This window comes from Aphelocoma coerulescens, chromosome 7, assembly GCF_041296385.1.
Source record: "Aphelocoma coerulescens isolate FSJ_1873_10779 chromosome 7, UR_Acoe_1.0, whole genome shotgun sequence".
Taxonomy (NCBI): domain Eukaryota; kingdom Metazoa; phylum Chordata; class Aves; order Passeriformes; family Corvidae; genus Aphelocoma; species Aphelocoma coerulescens.
This window is the reverse complement of record NC_091021.1, coordinates 2718701-2734880: the sequence shown is the minus strand read 5'-3', so window position 1 is coordinate 2734880 and position 16180 is coordinate 2718701. Positions and strand designations below refer to the sequence as shown.

The 16180-nt window shown below is 46.0% G+C and overlaps 1 protein-coding gene across 6 annotated transcripts in view; it reads right to left on the bottom strand.

The window, feature by feature from the left end:
• FN1 (fibronectin 1) overlaps positions 1-14597 on the bottom strand; it is a 51998-nt gene extending 37401 nt beyond the window's left edge. For all 6 annotated transcript variants that reach the window (XM_069021755.1, XM_069021754.1, XM_069021756.1 and 3 more), the window contains exons 1-11: positions 14397-14597; positions 14032-14160; positions 12413-12550; positions 10489-10620; positions 10224-10361; positions 7677-7835; positions 6057-6257; positions 5418-5597; positions 3737-3913; positions 3153-3305; positions 1227-1355 (exon numbers count right to left, since the gene is read on the bottom strand). In XM_069021755.1, the coding sequence (XP_068877856.1) occupies positions 1227-1355; positions 3153-3305; positions 3737-3913; positions 5418-5597; positions 6057-6257; positions 7677-7835; positions 10224-10361; positions 10489-10620; positions 12413-12550; positions 14032-14160; positions 14397-14553 (1693 nt within the window). In that variant the 5' untranslated portion in view covers positions 14554-14597. The remainder of the gene's footprint in view (positions 1-1226; positions 1356-3152; positions 3306-3736; positions 3914-5417; positions 5598-6056; positions 6258-7676; positions 7836-10223; positions 10362-10488; positions 10621-12412; positions 12551-14031; positions 14161-14396) is intronic.
• Positions 14598-16180: the final 1583 nt, after the last annotated feature.

Below are 16180 nucleotides of genomic sequence, written 5' to 3'. Positions count from 1 at the left end.
TCTGGAGCCCAATTCTGCTCTGGCCAACTGAGTTCATCTCTCATCCAAAGCTAAACCATGCTGCTCTCAAGGAGATCAAAGGCAAAAGTTCCTCCTGCCTTCAACAGAATTCATTTGTGCTTTAAAAGTCCACGAATTTTCAGCAGAATCTTTCCCTATTTACCATTGTAGAAACCAAAGGGGGACAGATCAGATCCTGAAATCAGCTTAAGTAGTATAAATACAGCACAGTACAGCACTTCAGTACACCTTCTACTCTGACAACTGCCTATATGCCTGGCTCAATGGAAATTCTCAGTGAGAACTAGCATTATGTTTGCTTGGATAAATAAGAGCTTTGTTTAGAGAGAGCAAACAAAATTAAAACTTTAATTGCACCTACATAGAAAGCGGAAATCATCCCCCCACCCCTTCCTTCCAACTAGTAATTTTCAGGAGCTTTACAAGCCATGTTCCTTGAGTAAACTCGTACAGATATTACTGTAAATAAAGTAGAACTTCACAACTAGTAATTTCCGATAGATTTTCTTGGCAATAGTTTGAAACTCTCTTGGACTTAGTAATTGCAAACCAAACAGCCAGGTCTTATCTTCCAATCAAGATTTGCTAGGGAAGGAGGGGAGGCAGAAGAGATGAAATCTCCTTGTTCCTGAAGAGAACCATGATGGTTTTAGCTAACCTCCAGAGCACTATTAACATGTGCTCTCATCCTGAGCTTTCCCTCTTTGCCAGAACAAAGGGCAGCCAAAAAATCAATTCAGTCCAAGGTAAGTTAATATGTGCTGGTCTCCTTCCTCAGCTCAGGGAGAAAACTCCAAAAGATTTTAGGATAGAGAAAGGCAAGAAAACTGATCCCAGCATCAGTGCCCAGCTGCATGTTTTATCAGTGTTCAGGCTGAGAGCCCTGCTCAGCTGACAGCTCAGGCACCAGAATCCAGCCAAATCCCCACAGCCTGGGAACCTGCTACACTTTAGAACACATGCTGGCCACAATCATGATTCCTCTGTGGCAGGTGTGATAACCCAAGCTTATGTTCTTAAATTAACAAATGCCCTTTTCACTTACCCTCCAGCAAAAGCAGTGTTGCTTCTATTTTTGCATTTGTACAATTCAGGACAGAAAGTGGACAAAGACTGGGCCCAAACTCACACACCAGTTTCTCTATACCAGTTTACATAGAGAGCCACAACAGGTGTTTGGCAAGTGGGGGCAGCCAGTGACTCACCAACAGGATCACACTTCCATCTCCCCCGGCCCTGGCCAAAGCAGGTGCAGTTCAGCATGTGCCCCTCGTCATGACGCTTGTGGAAGGTCTGGTTCACATCATAGGTGATGCCATCCACAATGCACTGGTCTGGGGGAGAGAGTAGAGAGTTTATCAGCAATTGGTCTAAGTATTAAGAGAGAACCCTTCTGCTTGGGACATCATTTCCTCTGCTTGATCACCACACAGACTGACATGACAAGCTCCATTCAAGCAGAAAGGAGCCCTCCTGTAATCTGTGACCCTCACAGTGCTGCACACACACCCCTGCTCCCGAGTTCATCTATCAGCAGTGTGCAAATAAGCAACACTTGCAGAAAAGAGGTCTGCAGGACCAGCTACAGAACTGCCTTGTTGTTCCTTTGGACAGATTCCACATGTGAACAAAAATCTAAACCACCACACTGATTCTCCAGTCATCTCCTCTGAGGAACATCTCAACTGAAACTCCTCAGTGAGTACTGCCTCAAATGACTGGAACTACACAAGGAGAAAAGGGCTGCTCCAAATTTATAAAGATATAATGAGGAAGTACCAACCATTCTCATGATGCTATTCTGTTGGGTATCTCTGCTACCCTTTGTAGTGATCTGAAGGCAGAGGCAGATCTATTACACACACAAGATTCTCCCAGTGCCTACCAGTCTACTCTTCCCTCAAAACCCAGCAACCAGACCCCATGCTTTAGTACAATGGTATCACTCTGTTAGGTTCAATGTCCATCTGGGATCTGGCCCAGAATTCCTAAAGCCAGTCTAATCACAGCAAGGAGCAGAAAGACAAAACAAACATGAAAACCACTCCAGAAGCAAGTTGTTTTGTTAAGTGGGACCCAAGAGACCCAAGTTCAGTTCCGGAGTCACCTCTGGATCATCTGTCCTTGGGGAAGTGAGTCCAGGCTTTCCTTCCCTATCATTTTCCCACACCATGGGCACAGCATCAGGATAAACCAAGGAGTGCTCAGACTCTCCTGCAGGCGCCAAGGTCTGGCTGCTCTGTTTAAACAGCTCTACTCAGATAACCTTTGCCTTTTGAAAAAGCAAAGTATCTCTACCCTCTCCTCATCAAGAAAGACCACTTCCACTCCAGAATGAACTGCAGAGAACTAGCTGTGTAAGTGGAAACAGGAGTTGCACAGACCAGAACTTTGAGCAGTGCCTTTCTCACTGTTCTGAAGGAAACACATTAAAAAAAACCCTTCCAAAGCCCTTGAGTGAGCCTTTCCCTATAAATTATATCCCATTTCAGCAGTGGTGTTAAAGAGTCCTTTCTTGGCCTCTTGACAGCAACCCCCCTGCCTTTTCCAGACATGAAGCCAATGCTGTGAGCTAGCTGTAGGATGATCAAATGTCTGTGCTTTTAAGTCTTCTTTTTTTGGTATTGCTTAAGTACTTCTCCACTTGGACCACTCACACAAATGAGTAAATAAATAAGAGTAATCTCCATGCTTTCCTGCCAGCTTTTCATATAGATTAGCCAGCAAAAGGCTAGTCCAGCACAGAGGAATTGAAAATTGAACAATAAAATAGAACAGCTCTGCTTTCAAACTTCAGACTAGTCTGGAGTTTTGTCTGTTCTCGAGGCAGGGAGGTGCCTATACTGAGCTCTCTGTAAAATCACAGTAGTGCCAATTCCTAAATTGGACAAAAGGAAGGAGGGATAGCATGATCAAGATAATCAAGGTTTGCTTCTGCTTGAGCCTGTAAAGGCTGGAATATACTTTTCTAGCACATAACAAGTAAAGAGCTTCACAGCTCCTCTAATTCCCTTCCTACTCCAAAGAGTAAACTGCAGTTCTTGAGCCTGGGCTCAAACCTGCAATGACAGAAAAGAATACCAATTTTCCCACCTGGACTAAAGTGGGGATATCAACATGAAAATCAGTACCTCTGAGCTGTGAATAGGCAATGCAGGTCCATTCTCCACGGCCATTTCCTACACAAGTACATCTCATCATGTGGCCCATGTCGTGCTGCTTATCCCACTGGTCCCCAACACGGTACATGACACCATCATTGGTTGTGCAGATTTCTTCATGGGCTGGGTGAGAAGAAAGCAGGAGGATATTTATGAGGCCAGAATTTACAAGATCTTGAGGACTGAGACCATTTGCAATGCCCCATCATACCACTTAGTGGTTTCTGCATCTTAACAAGGAAATTTTGGGACCCACTCCAATTTTAGGCTCTCCAGCAGATCTCCACCAGTTTGCACATGCTGAGGAGCATGCCTAGCACTGCCTTGTAGCAAAAAGTAATGAAAATTGCCTTCTCCCGACATTGCCTAAATCTCTGCTAGAGGTGGTCAGTGGGGAAAAAAAGGACAAAACAAAGCTTCAGAGATGCCTTAAGGGGCTTTGGGCTGGGACACAGCTCACTGGAAGTCATCAGTAACTGACCAACAGAGAGGTCTTCACTTTCCAGCTCGAAGAACCACATGCTCCGTAACCCCTTTATGGCTCTCAGCCTTACCAGCCATGGGGCAGAATCCAAACTTCTGGTCAGCATCGTAGTTCTCGGTGGTTCCACACCACTTCATGTTGTCCCTCCGTCCCTCAGAAGTACAGTCGGTGTAGTTGCGGTTGTTGTACAGGAAGGGGAAGTGGCACAGAGCACCATTGGAATTGCCACCACGTGTCTGGACCAAAACTACAAAAATGAAAAGAAAATAGATGCAAATGCAGCCTTTGCACTCTCTCTTAGCATGCATGGAAGAGCTTGGAAAACAAACCACTAGCACTACTTTTTCCCATGTGTGCCCTGTATATAATCCACAGGCTTCTTTTCTTGCCTTTAATTAATTCAGATGTGGAAACATAAGCTTTGCACGAGGTCAGTTCAGTTGGAAGGAGCTGCAGAGACAGCCATGAGAACTCCCAGGAAATAGGGAAAACCAAAGCTTATTTTGTGTGTTTGGGAAGTAGTTCTGCACATCCCTTCTCCCAAGGCCTAGGGAATGAAATAAACTCATAGCTCTCAGCATATCGGTATTATCTCACTGAAGCTATTTCCCAGCAGTGCCTTTCAGCTCTAAGGGAAGCCTTCACCCTCAGGAAAGGGTTACAGTTCAGTTATGTACAACAGGACAAGCCAAAACCTCTCTGCAGGCTGGAAGCTTCATGTTTTGCAAGCAGCAGTGGAAAGAGGGCTGTAATCTACCTGAACTAATCACCTCTTGAGCAACTCTGCTTTACAAATATTGGTGAAGAAGACATTTACTGAGATTTTTTCTCTATCACATTTCTCTTTTCCACAGTGTATCACAAGAAGCCTCTCAAACTTGAATGTGTGCATGCACAGGGACAGTGTTTGGTTTTTCATTGGGGGGGGGAGGGGAGGGGTTTTGTTGCTGTTGTTGCTTTTGGGTGGCTGGTTTGCTTGTTTTTTTTAAAAAGAAAATATTATATGCCCGTCAGAGAAAGGCTTGACTTTTATCAGGAAAAAACAACCAAAGTAGAACAGAATTTTTTTAGAAGTGCCTATGCAGTGTAAAAAGCAGCATTTTCATGGCGGAACATGAAATACTCTTTCCAAGGTCAGATCCCAAAGAAGCTGCCTGGACACTGCTCCATGGATGTCTGACAGGCACTCCAGAAAGTGCAACCACACAGGTAGATGTGTGCTGCAAAGGGAACACTGACCATCCACAGACAAGAGGGAATGCTGCTGCATTAGTCATGCCCCAGCTCTTGACTGGTGACCACAAATCACATGAAGATCACTGCTATATATGGCAGACTGGCTAGATAGCTAGGATGGAGGGAGTGACAGGACTGCACAAACTGTACTCCATGGATATCCTCCTCTTTGCAGCCTAATATGGGCATTACTTGCAGCAATTCACCCAAGCAAAGTCAAAGATAAGCATCCTTTGGGCCAAAGCTCCACCCTGACCAGGTACTCCCATTCTAAGGTCAGCTCAGAGGTGAGAGAACAGGACTCAAAGGGTACATCTGTAGCACCCTCCAAAGATGCCAAGAGCACACAAGTGCTCTGTCATCAGGCAGCCCTCCTTTCACAGCACTGCCTTACTACCTTAAGTCCCTCCAGACTGCTGGAATTGGTCAGGCAGCCTGTTCCTGTGTCCTCTGCTCATTCCTCCATCCCTACACCAGGGTCACATGCATGTGAAAACCCTCTAAGAAGAACTCACCATTCTGCTCGGTACAGAAGGAGTATCTCCTGTCCTGCTCGAAGTTGGAAGTGGTGCTGCACCAGAAGTGCCCATCTGTGCGGCCTTCGGTGGTGCAGGAATAGAAAGTCCTTCCATCGTAGGTGAAAGGCAGGACACAGGGTTCTCCATCAGAATTGCCACCATACGTTTGGGTCACAGCTTCAAAAAGAAAATCACAGCATTAGACTGCAATCCCCAAATCTCAGGGCTCTAAAACAGCCCCTCCAGGCCAAGTTGCTGGCCGCTGGGAACCCACACTGACTGCCATGGACCCAGGCCAATACACACCAACAGACAGCTCCACAGCTGTGGCATTTTTTTACATTCTTTTCCAAACATATATTATCGCAGCTCCATTTGAATACAGTTATTAATGCTGCTCCCCAAGGGCTCTGTTTCCCCTCAGCAGGTTATATATAGCTCACTGGGAAACGTTTCTGCCCTACAGAACCAGGCTTTGAATAACCAAACCATGTCTTCCCCCCTCGCACCTTTCTCCAGTATGTCTTCTTCAGAGTACATTTCTGATGCACACAGAGGGTTCTACTCGGAAATTACACCACAGGACAGTCCTGGAGACCTCACAGGCGTGAACAGGCACTACACACCAACTCATACCTATCTCCTGGCAGCTGACTCCGTTGCCCAGGCAGGTGCACAGCATTTGCTGGCTGCCCTGTGTCTTGAGCCACTGCATGCCCACGGAGTACACGACGCCGTTGTCCGTGATGCACTGGCCGTAGGGCTGGGGCTGGGGCTGCTGCGGCTGGGGCTGGTACAGCGCCGTCTGCACGTTGGTGATGCTGGGAGAGCCAGAGCCTGCGGCACAACACGAGACACGAGGCACATGTGGCATGAAAAGCTCAGCAACAGAATGCTGCCATCAAATGCTGAGATAATAAAACCTGAGGCACTCCATCAGATGGAAGGCACAACACTCTTTAAGCTTCCTGAGATGCAGCTTAATTATTCCACTCAGCAATTTTCAAACTTAAAAGAACAACTCCCCCTTCTGCTAATGACAGCCTCTGGTTTCCAGCCCTGTAGAATGGCTTTAGAAAGGATTTAGAAACTGCTTTTCACAGGAATTGTTTAGAAAACCTTTTTTTTTCCAAAAAAAAAAATAGTTAGTTGAAGGAAATGCAGAACAGAAAAATCAAGATCAGTGACAAGACAATAAAAAATTAACAAGGAAGTAGCGAGATAAAGCAAAAAGGATCAGTTTTGAATTTTTCATTGAAAAACAAGAAGAATAAACTGAAAATGTATTATTTTACTGAGCAATTTAAAAATTTTTAATCAAAGTTTTTGGCACATTATCATTTGGAATAATACTGAGAGGCAAAGAGGCTTGTTGTTGTCTACATCGTATCCATTTTTTGCTAATGATTCCCACAGGAACCTCCACAAATTTAGCTCTGCTGAAATAGGGAAAATAATAATGGAAACAAAATACTGGCACCCTTGAAGTGTTATGCATTTTGAAGTTTAGACCTTCTGAGAGTTTGAATTTAACCCGATGGTACCAAACAGTTAAAGGTCATTTACCAAGAAAACTTTAGTGCAGGCACTGCAGGAAAACAGAAGTTCTACATTGCATTCACTGATAAGAAACCCAGACCCTTAAAATGACAAAAAGAAGGAATTTAGGAGCTGAAGATTGAAACCTTGGGCACAAAAGATATGCTCTCTGTAAACTAGGCAATATTTCATACCGAAATTACAAGCTCTCTCACGTACATGTATTAGACAGCGTTGTATACATTCCTTGACATTTTTGGGTTTTTAAAGCTCACCCATTAGTAGGTGTATTTATCATGTCAAAGAAACCAGATGGTCTCAGTGGGGTTTAAATTAAGGAGATTTCAAGAAAGTTACCCTGAGGCAAATACATAAAGTTCAAACATTAACGTGGCGTGCCATGCTCCCAAGACAAAGATAGCTCCTGTGGATGCAGGGCCCTAGATGTGATTTACTGCCCTGTGATTGTGCAGGCAATCCCAACTGTATGTGCCAGCCCCATTCATGCATGGAAACAAGGTAGCAAGTGATCTTCTCTCCACACCACAAACAAGGAGCATCTCCTGAACTCTGACCCTCTCTGCTGCTGATCATTCCCAGACAAGACTCTGAAATACCTGAATTAGGATGGAACAACTCAACTCCAAGTCCTAACCTGTCAAAACATGCCATCCATTTTCCCTTTCCCTACGTTGCATGCCACGATGCCCCACTTACCAGTGCTGGTGGTGTGCAGGGACGTGTGTCTCTCGCATTTCCACTCGCCTCTGCCGTTCCCGGTGCAGACGCACTGGAGCAAGTTCCCACGGTTATCCTTCTTGCTCCAGTTGTCCCCAATTCTGTAGGAGGTCTTGGTGTCGTGGTCATTGCAGCGATCTGTGTGAGGAATGTGACTCTCAGCTGTGCCTGCTCTGGGTGGCTTCACTGGGCAGTTTCTAGCACTCAACCACCAACTCTATCAAACAAGCTCATACTTTAAAGACTGAATTAAAGGCCCACCTCATTCTCTGGAGCCCACTATTGCAATTCCTACATGCACTAAACTGCACAGTCTGAGAGCATCCCAAAATCCTGGTGCTTTAGCCTAAGGAAAAATTTCCATTCCTTTCCAGAATTGCTCTTTCACTTTGCAGCCGTTGTCAAAAAGCTACTTTTTAAAGTCATTCTAAACCCATTCTGTCCAGCATACACCGTTAAAGCTTAACTTTTTTTAATACCCCTTTTTTTTCTTTGAAGAAAAAAACAGGAGTCTTTGTAGCTGGGTCATTTCATACTACACACAGGGCACAGTTCAATTTCAGGGCTCTCTTTCATCTGGAAGGGACTAAAACCTGTTTGAGGGCAACATGTAAAATCCTACTTCTTCCAAAATAAGCCTGCCTGAAGCTGCAGTGAAGTTAACACAAGCTGCTCAAGTCATACCAGGAGTACCAGACTTTCTAAATCTCTTCAATAACCCACAGCCCACGATGAATTGAGTAAAAGGGTTCAAAGGACAGCACAACAAACTACTTTTGTCTGGATGCCAGATCCACATGGATTAACTAGTTCTTCTTCCATTACAACATTTTACCTTCTTATTCAAGGGAAACTTGATACAGTGGCTCAAACATAATTATGATCAATGAACACGGATTTATGAAGAACTGTGGAAGGACATATGCATTAAGCCAGATTGCCACTGAGAGAGCACAGGGGATAGAATGTGAATGCAGAAAACATGTTACTGATTCACAGTGCTAAAATGACCAGAAATTGAGCATTTGCCAGAAGAATGGTAAATTGGTGAGGTATTCATCATGCAATTTTGCAAATGTGAAAAAAACGTGTCTCATGGACACTCTTCTCAATGAAAAGCTGAAATGTCACTGAAGCAACCAGCTGTGATTCTGGAAAATGCTGGCCATAAAAGATATCTAACAGCAGCACCCACTTGAAGTGTTAGGCCACTTTGTGGGCTAGAAGTATCATTTTATATACATAAATTTGAATTTCTCTATTCAAATGTAATTGGAAAACAAAATGAAAAATGAACAGGTCATTATATTGCAATTTCCCCCATGATACAACAGGGCAGACCTCAGTTATGGAAAGAAAGCTACTGCCAAATACATTTTATTAGTAATAATAAGTCCTCCAAAATTCACAAACAACACATTCTGTTTTATTCATTCCTATTTGACAGCTAATGATTTTTCCTCATATGTCTTTAACAGACTTAATATTGTCAAGGCTGGGTTGATTTTTATAGCTTATTTCTTGAACAAGTCTCTCCAGATCTTCCATTTTAATCTCAACTCTCCTTAGTGTCTTATTCTTACATGTCTGCTGTTTGTATCAGCAAAAATCCATTACTTGTGTGCCCTGAGGCAACTGAAAGGCTACAGAAGAGTTTCTCAAGCCTTGCATAACCAAGGTGTAAGGTACAAAGTTAAATTTTCTTGAGGCAACTTGTGTAAGCCCGAGATAGGAGCAAGCTCTGTGGTGGAGCTAACAGGACTGGAATAGAAGGTCAATAAACAGGCAAGATTTTGGATTTTAAGGGCCCTGTTTGCTTTGCAAATACAAATAAAGTGGGAGTATTTACGGTAATGTCCCTCAATGATGCAAAAACTTTAAAAAAACAAAACCACCTGTGCTGCTGGAGCAGGAAATGGGGTGGGAAAAGTGATAGGAGAGATGGTGTAGCAGGCAAAACAAACCCTAGTTTAGCTGTCACATAAATTAAAACAGTAATAGAGAGAAAGAAACAAGAGAACATTTTAATCTTGCAGATCCTGCTGTTGGAAAGGGTATTTAACTTTAAAAACTCCTGATTGTACCTCAGAAGGCTACCTGAAAGCACAGAAATGGGCATCCTGGGCTAAACTCTCTGCCATTTTGTGGGCCAAGCGATTTCCCTGACTTCCTGGGAGATGCCTGGCTATGGCTCAGCTGACCTTAAACCCTTCTCTCTCCATGAGATTAAATCCCCAAACAATCCAAGCACCTCTGTCCCCAGCACTGATCACCAGCTCTGGGGGGTGTTCCCAGACTGCAAATGGTGACTGGGGCACCACACAGGCCTCTCTTCCCTCAGAAGGGTCTGCTTCCCGCCACTTCCCAGGGCACGGCCATCCCTCTCCAACTACTGTTACTTGCACAGGGCAGATGAAGGAATAACGTTCCTTTCCCATGCAGGATGAAAATAAGTAAGAAAATAAATGAAAAATTAAGTAAGATAAATAAAACAGAGCAGCCAGCAGTTGCCAGGCTGGCACTTACTTCTGGAGGTGCAGGTGATGCGGCCGCTGCCCTCACCAAGGCAGGTGCAGTCCACCATCATCCAGCCCTGGTAGGGCTTCTCCCAGGTCTCTCCCACCACATAGGATGTCCCAGCTGTGTTGTCGTAGCATCGCTCGGCTGTGAGGGGAGAGTGGATCAGAGCCCACCCAGGGCATTCCCACATGGGGACACCACAGTGAAGACAAGGAGAAAGGGCCCACACGCCCTGACTGCGCTGAGGGAGAAGCAAGGAGCAGCCACTTACCCACAGGTTTGCAGGTCCACTCGCCCTTTCCATTGCCCAGGCACACACACTCCAGCATGTACCCGCCCGTTTCGTGCGGCCGGCGCCATGTATCACCAATCTTGTAGGACTGGCCACCCTCATGGCAGCGATCTGTGGTGGGAGAGAGGGGAGCCAAGGTGAGGGACACATATCAGGAATGGCATGATGGTCACAAGGTAAGGGCCACCTGGCCAGGGGCAAAGGGGGTCAGCTGGGGTGGGGGCAGCAAGGAGGGGGAACAGTGAGGAGAATGAGGGGGGACATCAGCCTGTAAAATGGTGCTCGACCTTTCCCACTGGCACCCACCACTTTCCATATTTCCCAGGCCCTGTCCTCCTCCCTCAGCTAACTTCTCCATGTTCCAAACCACAGCCAAAGCCTGGCTGGTGAAAAGGGAATGCCAAGAAGTGATGAGGTGCTGTTTCTCCCTCACACACTGTTCTCAGGCTGAGGGCTGGTGGGGGAGGTATTGCCTCCATCTTGTTTGAGGTGATGCCACTTGGGCTTCTCTGTGGCCATTCATGAGGGACATGGTGGCCAGGCAGCACGTGGAGGATAAGGAGGTGCTTGGTGTGACAGGCCAGTGGGAAATCAGACCTCTTGGGTTTGGAAAGCCTGCCCTGGAAAGGCAGATTCAAGCCCACCAGTGCCCCACAGCTCTGAGGCAGCCCAGGCTGAGGCAGGGAAGCACAGTACACTGCAGTTTGCAAACACAGGGCTTGTTTCTTTGGAAGAATACAAGAAAAAAAAAAAAAGCAAGCAAGAAAGAAAAAACACCCACATCCCATCATTTATTAAGAGCCAGTAAAATGTTCTATGGGCTCATTTGTGAAAGCAGGGAATGTAGGAGTTCTGAAGATTGATTCAAAGCCAGTTGCAGTCAGTGAGACTCTCCAGTGAGCTCTAAACCAGGCCGATGATGAGGAAACAAGGCTGCTCTTACACTTGCAATTTCCTTACTGACTCTTTCTTACAACACTTATCATCCCTGCCCAATAAAATGCCATTAAATTCAGAAGGGCTCCAGCTCTATTTTAATGCATTATTTTTTTCCCATGTTACAATGATGGCTGGTTTCCGAGTCCTCTGTGGCAAAACTACTAGGATCTGCCTATGTGTCTTAAACAAGAAACTGGATAGTTTTAAGAGCAAGACTTTTCTCAAAAGATACTTCAGAGACTTTGAAATCTCAGCCTAAAAATCCTTACACACAGCAATCTTCCTCTGTGCTCCCAGAAAGTTTAATTATGAACTAAAGGGAAATTGTGAACAATCCAGTGACTCAATAAGGAAAGGATTTCCGGACAGAGACGTGAAAGGGGAGCTGGGGAGAAAGGACCAAGGGAAGAGAGAGAAGAGCAAGAGGAAAGTATGGGTCAGGCTAGTGAAAAAGGAGTTGCAGAAACACATTAAGCTGCTGTCTGGATATCAAATCCCAGCTCCCTTAGGGACAAGTGTTCAATGACATTTTTGGAGGATGGAGAACTGGCTCTCAGTTGGCATTTATTTATTATCATTTATTCTGAGTAGTCCCATTAATGCTGATGGTGTTATTTTGACTCACCAGCTGCAGAGCAGACTTTTTCCCAGTCAAAAATCTACTTTCATAATTGCATCTGTGTATTATATACACTCTTGTATATAATAAATTACTAATCTGTATGGCTGGACACTAGCAGTAATTTTTGACCTATGTTTTCTCACATAGCACTTGACCTCTTGAATAAAAGAGGAGTTTGGTTGTGTATGTACATGGGGCAAGGACTTTCAGTTTCAAAGCTTTAGTGGGCTTTGGATTAAACTCCATTCAACTTTAGCTAATAGGCACTGGGAATATTGTGTAAATTGCTCTGGAAAATATGACACGAACAATAGCTCCAGGGACAGGCTCTTAGTTACATACTGGCAATGGTGCAGCTGATTCTCCCACGTCCAGCTCCAATGCAAGTACAGTCCCAGATCATGGAGTCCTTGGGGCGCTCGTAAGTCTCCCCTACCCTGTAAGTGGATCCAGTGTATTTGTCAAAGCAGGTCTCTTCAGCTATGAGGGGGGGAAAAAGAATTAAAAAGAAAATCAACTTCATGTAACCACACCAGTAACATGTACAGTCAACAGAAACACATTCCTTGCCTCCTCACACAGATACTCCTTTTTTCCTGGAGAAAAATGTCTATGAGTCCCCTCTTTCTGCATAGGATGAAACAGCAGAGAAAAAGTTGGGTAGAGTTTGCCCCCTCAAGGTCCCCATGATGCTGAATAACCTCAGAAACCTCTTCTTCCCTCCCTCAGGGAACCAAAAGTTGCACATGGCAGGCACGCCTGAAAGCATCAATCCCAGCTGTCTGAAGCCAACAGTAGAGAAGACAGGAGGGAGCAAACAACCCCTGGAAACTGTGTCCTTTGTCATGCTAATCCTCCTCCCTCTGATTTAGCAAAAATTAAGTAGATTAATCCCAAATTCTGCAGCACTCCCACCAAAGTCAACAGCAAAGTTCACTACTTGTGTATTGCCCACATTCATGCCTGAGTAAGTGATTACAGAACATCAATGCTGCCACCAGACTCAAGATGTGAAGCAGAACAACTTTCTTCACTACTGGGCAGATAAAGTTCATTGTGTCATAAGGAAAACGCGCTATTGGACTTCAAAACTGTAAAACTTAGGAATCTCTGCAGAGGAAGGAAAAGTAAATCGAACCCTCTTTTATGGAGTAAGGGGACTGAGCACTCCTTAAAATACTCCAGCCATGAGGCAGGCAGCACACGAGCCTTGCAAAACAGATGGCTGAGATGCTCACATCTGTCTTACATGAACACTGTCAGCCAGAAACCAGTTTTTCATCTCTTCTATCTCCAAAGCAACATAAAGGAACTATGGCAAACCAGTGGCTTCAGACCAATAAATACAGATCGATTGCATCTGATAATCTGAACTACACCTAATCCTGGAGAGATGCAGCCTCCAGCAGACCTTGCATTTAAACTTCTTTCTGTTCCCTAAACTTCTTCTGCACAGACTAAACAATCTCATTTTACACTCAATTATAGAAAGCTCACAGCACGGCCAGGGGGCTGCAGAAAGTTGTACGTTGAAATATTTTTAAACAAGCTGACGACACTGCACAGCTATGAAAAGTTGGGGTGAAGCAATCAAACAGAGCAGAGCCAGAGCTGCAAAGTGACTCCAGATTTGAACTTCCCCGTGAGAGTCCAGGAGTCAGTTCAGTTCATTATAAAGAAGAGGCTGGCTCCAAAATTAATGTTTAGATCCAATCCTCCAGAGAGATGAGTGATGTTTGGCTCAGGATTCTGGTGGCAGGCCCATTACTAATGAAAAGCATTTCTTAAAATCCCAAGCCAGATCTTCAGTGTAATTGAGTGTAGATCCCATTACTGACCCTAAGTACCAAACTTCAGCGGAAAACCTGGGCTGCCAGCCCTAACTCGTACAAGGCTTGGCTTACTCAGCACCAAAAGCCGTGCTGGGGTCTCGATGCAGACAAAAGGGGCCACCAACTTACGTTCGGGTTTGCTCTCGCAGTTGAACCCTCGGCTCCCACCGTAGCAGGTACAGACTAGAGTGTTTCCCAGGTAAGTACGCTCCCACTGCTGGTTTATCTGATAGTACCGTCCATTGTCATAGCAGGTCTCTGGGGGGAGAACAGGAGAGGGAGGAATGGGGATGCAGAGGGGGATCAGAAAGCAAAGTTCGGCGTTACCGAGGGCAGCAGCCGGGAGGGAAGGGGCGCGGGGCGCACACGTGTGCGGGTCCCGCCGAGCCGAGGGGCGGCCAAGGGCGAGCGCGGGGCACAGACAAAGCCCCCCGGGGCCACCGGCGCTGCCGTGCCAAGCCCCGCGCCGTGCCCTGCCCGCGGGCGGTACTCACGCTTTCCCTGCGCGGCGGTGCCCTGCGGGAGCGAGGTGGTTTGGGTCTGCGCTTGCCGCCGGCTCTTGCCGCCGGCTCCGCGGCGATGTCCCCCCACCGCCGCGGCCCCCAGGCAGAGGGCGAGCAGCGCCAGCCGCCACACGGCGCGGCCCGGCATCCTGGCACGGCTGGGCTCGACGCGGCTCGGCACAGACAGCCCGACGGACGGGACGGCGCCGCTGCCCGGGCTCTATATAGGGCGGGCTGGGCGGGAGGAGGCGGCCGCCGCCGCCCCAGCGCCCATTGGCCTCGGCGCCGCCGGGGGCCGGGCGGGGGCCGCCACCGCCCCGCCGAGCCCCGCCGGGTGGGAGGCCCGGCCCCCCTCAAGCACAGCGGCCGTGCCATTTTGTAGAACATCTGGCTGAACAAAATGGCTATTTTTGAGGGTAGAGGCAAACTTTTCTTTTTTTCCTTGGAGCAGCGCTGCCTGTAAGCGGATACTTCTCCGTTCAGGAGGAGTAATGTTCTGCACGGGGAGAAGGTGAGGTGTAACGTACGGGTTGGAAATAGAAACCCTGAGTGATGTTTTATCTGCTGCTGGGAACTCAAGGTTAAAAGCTTTCACACCTCACTTGGAAAAATCGGTGCCACTGCATTCAATTCAAAATAAACTTAACACCCTCTTTCTCTGACTTTATTTCTTGCTGTCCAAAATAAACCCTGAGAACAAAAGAAAAGTGAAAACCAGAAATTTTAGGTGTTGAACCTTTATTAAGTAGAAGGGTTCTTCAGTGTGATGCCCTAATGTAACCCTGCTGTACACAAATTTTGTCAAACTCTTTCTTGTGTCTTCTTCCCGTGGGCATCTCTGCTGCTCTGGGGGGGTTTCTTTTCCCTAATTTGAAGGAATACTGCAAAACAGAGCACCTGCACAGTAAGTGTGGCTCTCAGGCTGCCAGTGAACAAAGCATGGTGCATGCCTCATTCTGCTGCAGCGCCTGGACCAGCACCCAAATTCAGATCATACAGGAAGGTTGTGTTGCTAACCATTTTCGTGCTTCTCACACATACTCTGTCTTGGCGAAGGGATTATTAATCTAAAAAGTCTGCTGTGGTTCTTAATGTATAAAAGCAACTCTTCAGGCAAACCTGAGTGTGAAGTAGTCTACGGTGTTTCCAGTCATCTTTAAGGTGAACATCCACAGTTTTCCATGAGTTCTTTAGCATGTTGAGCACCATGCTCTGGTTCCACTTCCTGCAAACCCACTGTGTTCTCTTTACTGACGTGCAAGCAGTAATATCGCTCTTGGGATGAAGACTATGTCAGTAAGCAGAGTACGGATCCAGCGCGTGCTCTGTTCCAGGAAAACACATAGTTGTGATGTCAGGTATGTTTTCAAGGAAATTTCTTTTCCCCTGTATGAGGAGTGCCCACAGATACATTTACACAAGCTACTCTGCTGAAAACTTACTGGAAGTTGAAACCTGACCTGGCAATTGAGGTGAGCTGTGGTGAGCTAATTCCCACCTTTCCTAATTTTTATTTTTAGATCCACCGCACTGCCTTTTTTTTTATTATTTATCTATTTCTTTGAGTCACCAGACACACATTATCCCTCAGAATATTCACAGAACTAAGGTGGCCACAGCAAGGGAGAGTGTTAGCTTTTGAAGTAGGACTCAGCATCATAAACCAGCAAATATCCATTTTCTTGAAATGAGAACCTGCTTTCAGAAACTGTTCCTGCTTTTCTGAGACCTAAGATATGATGTGTCATCCTCAAATTCCATCCCACATTCCAGCT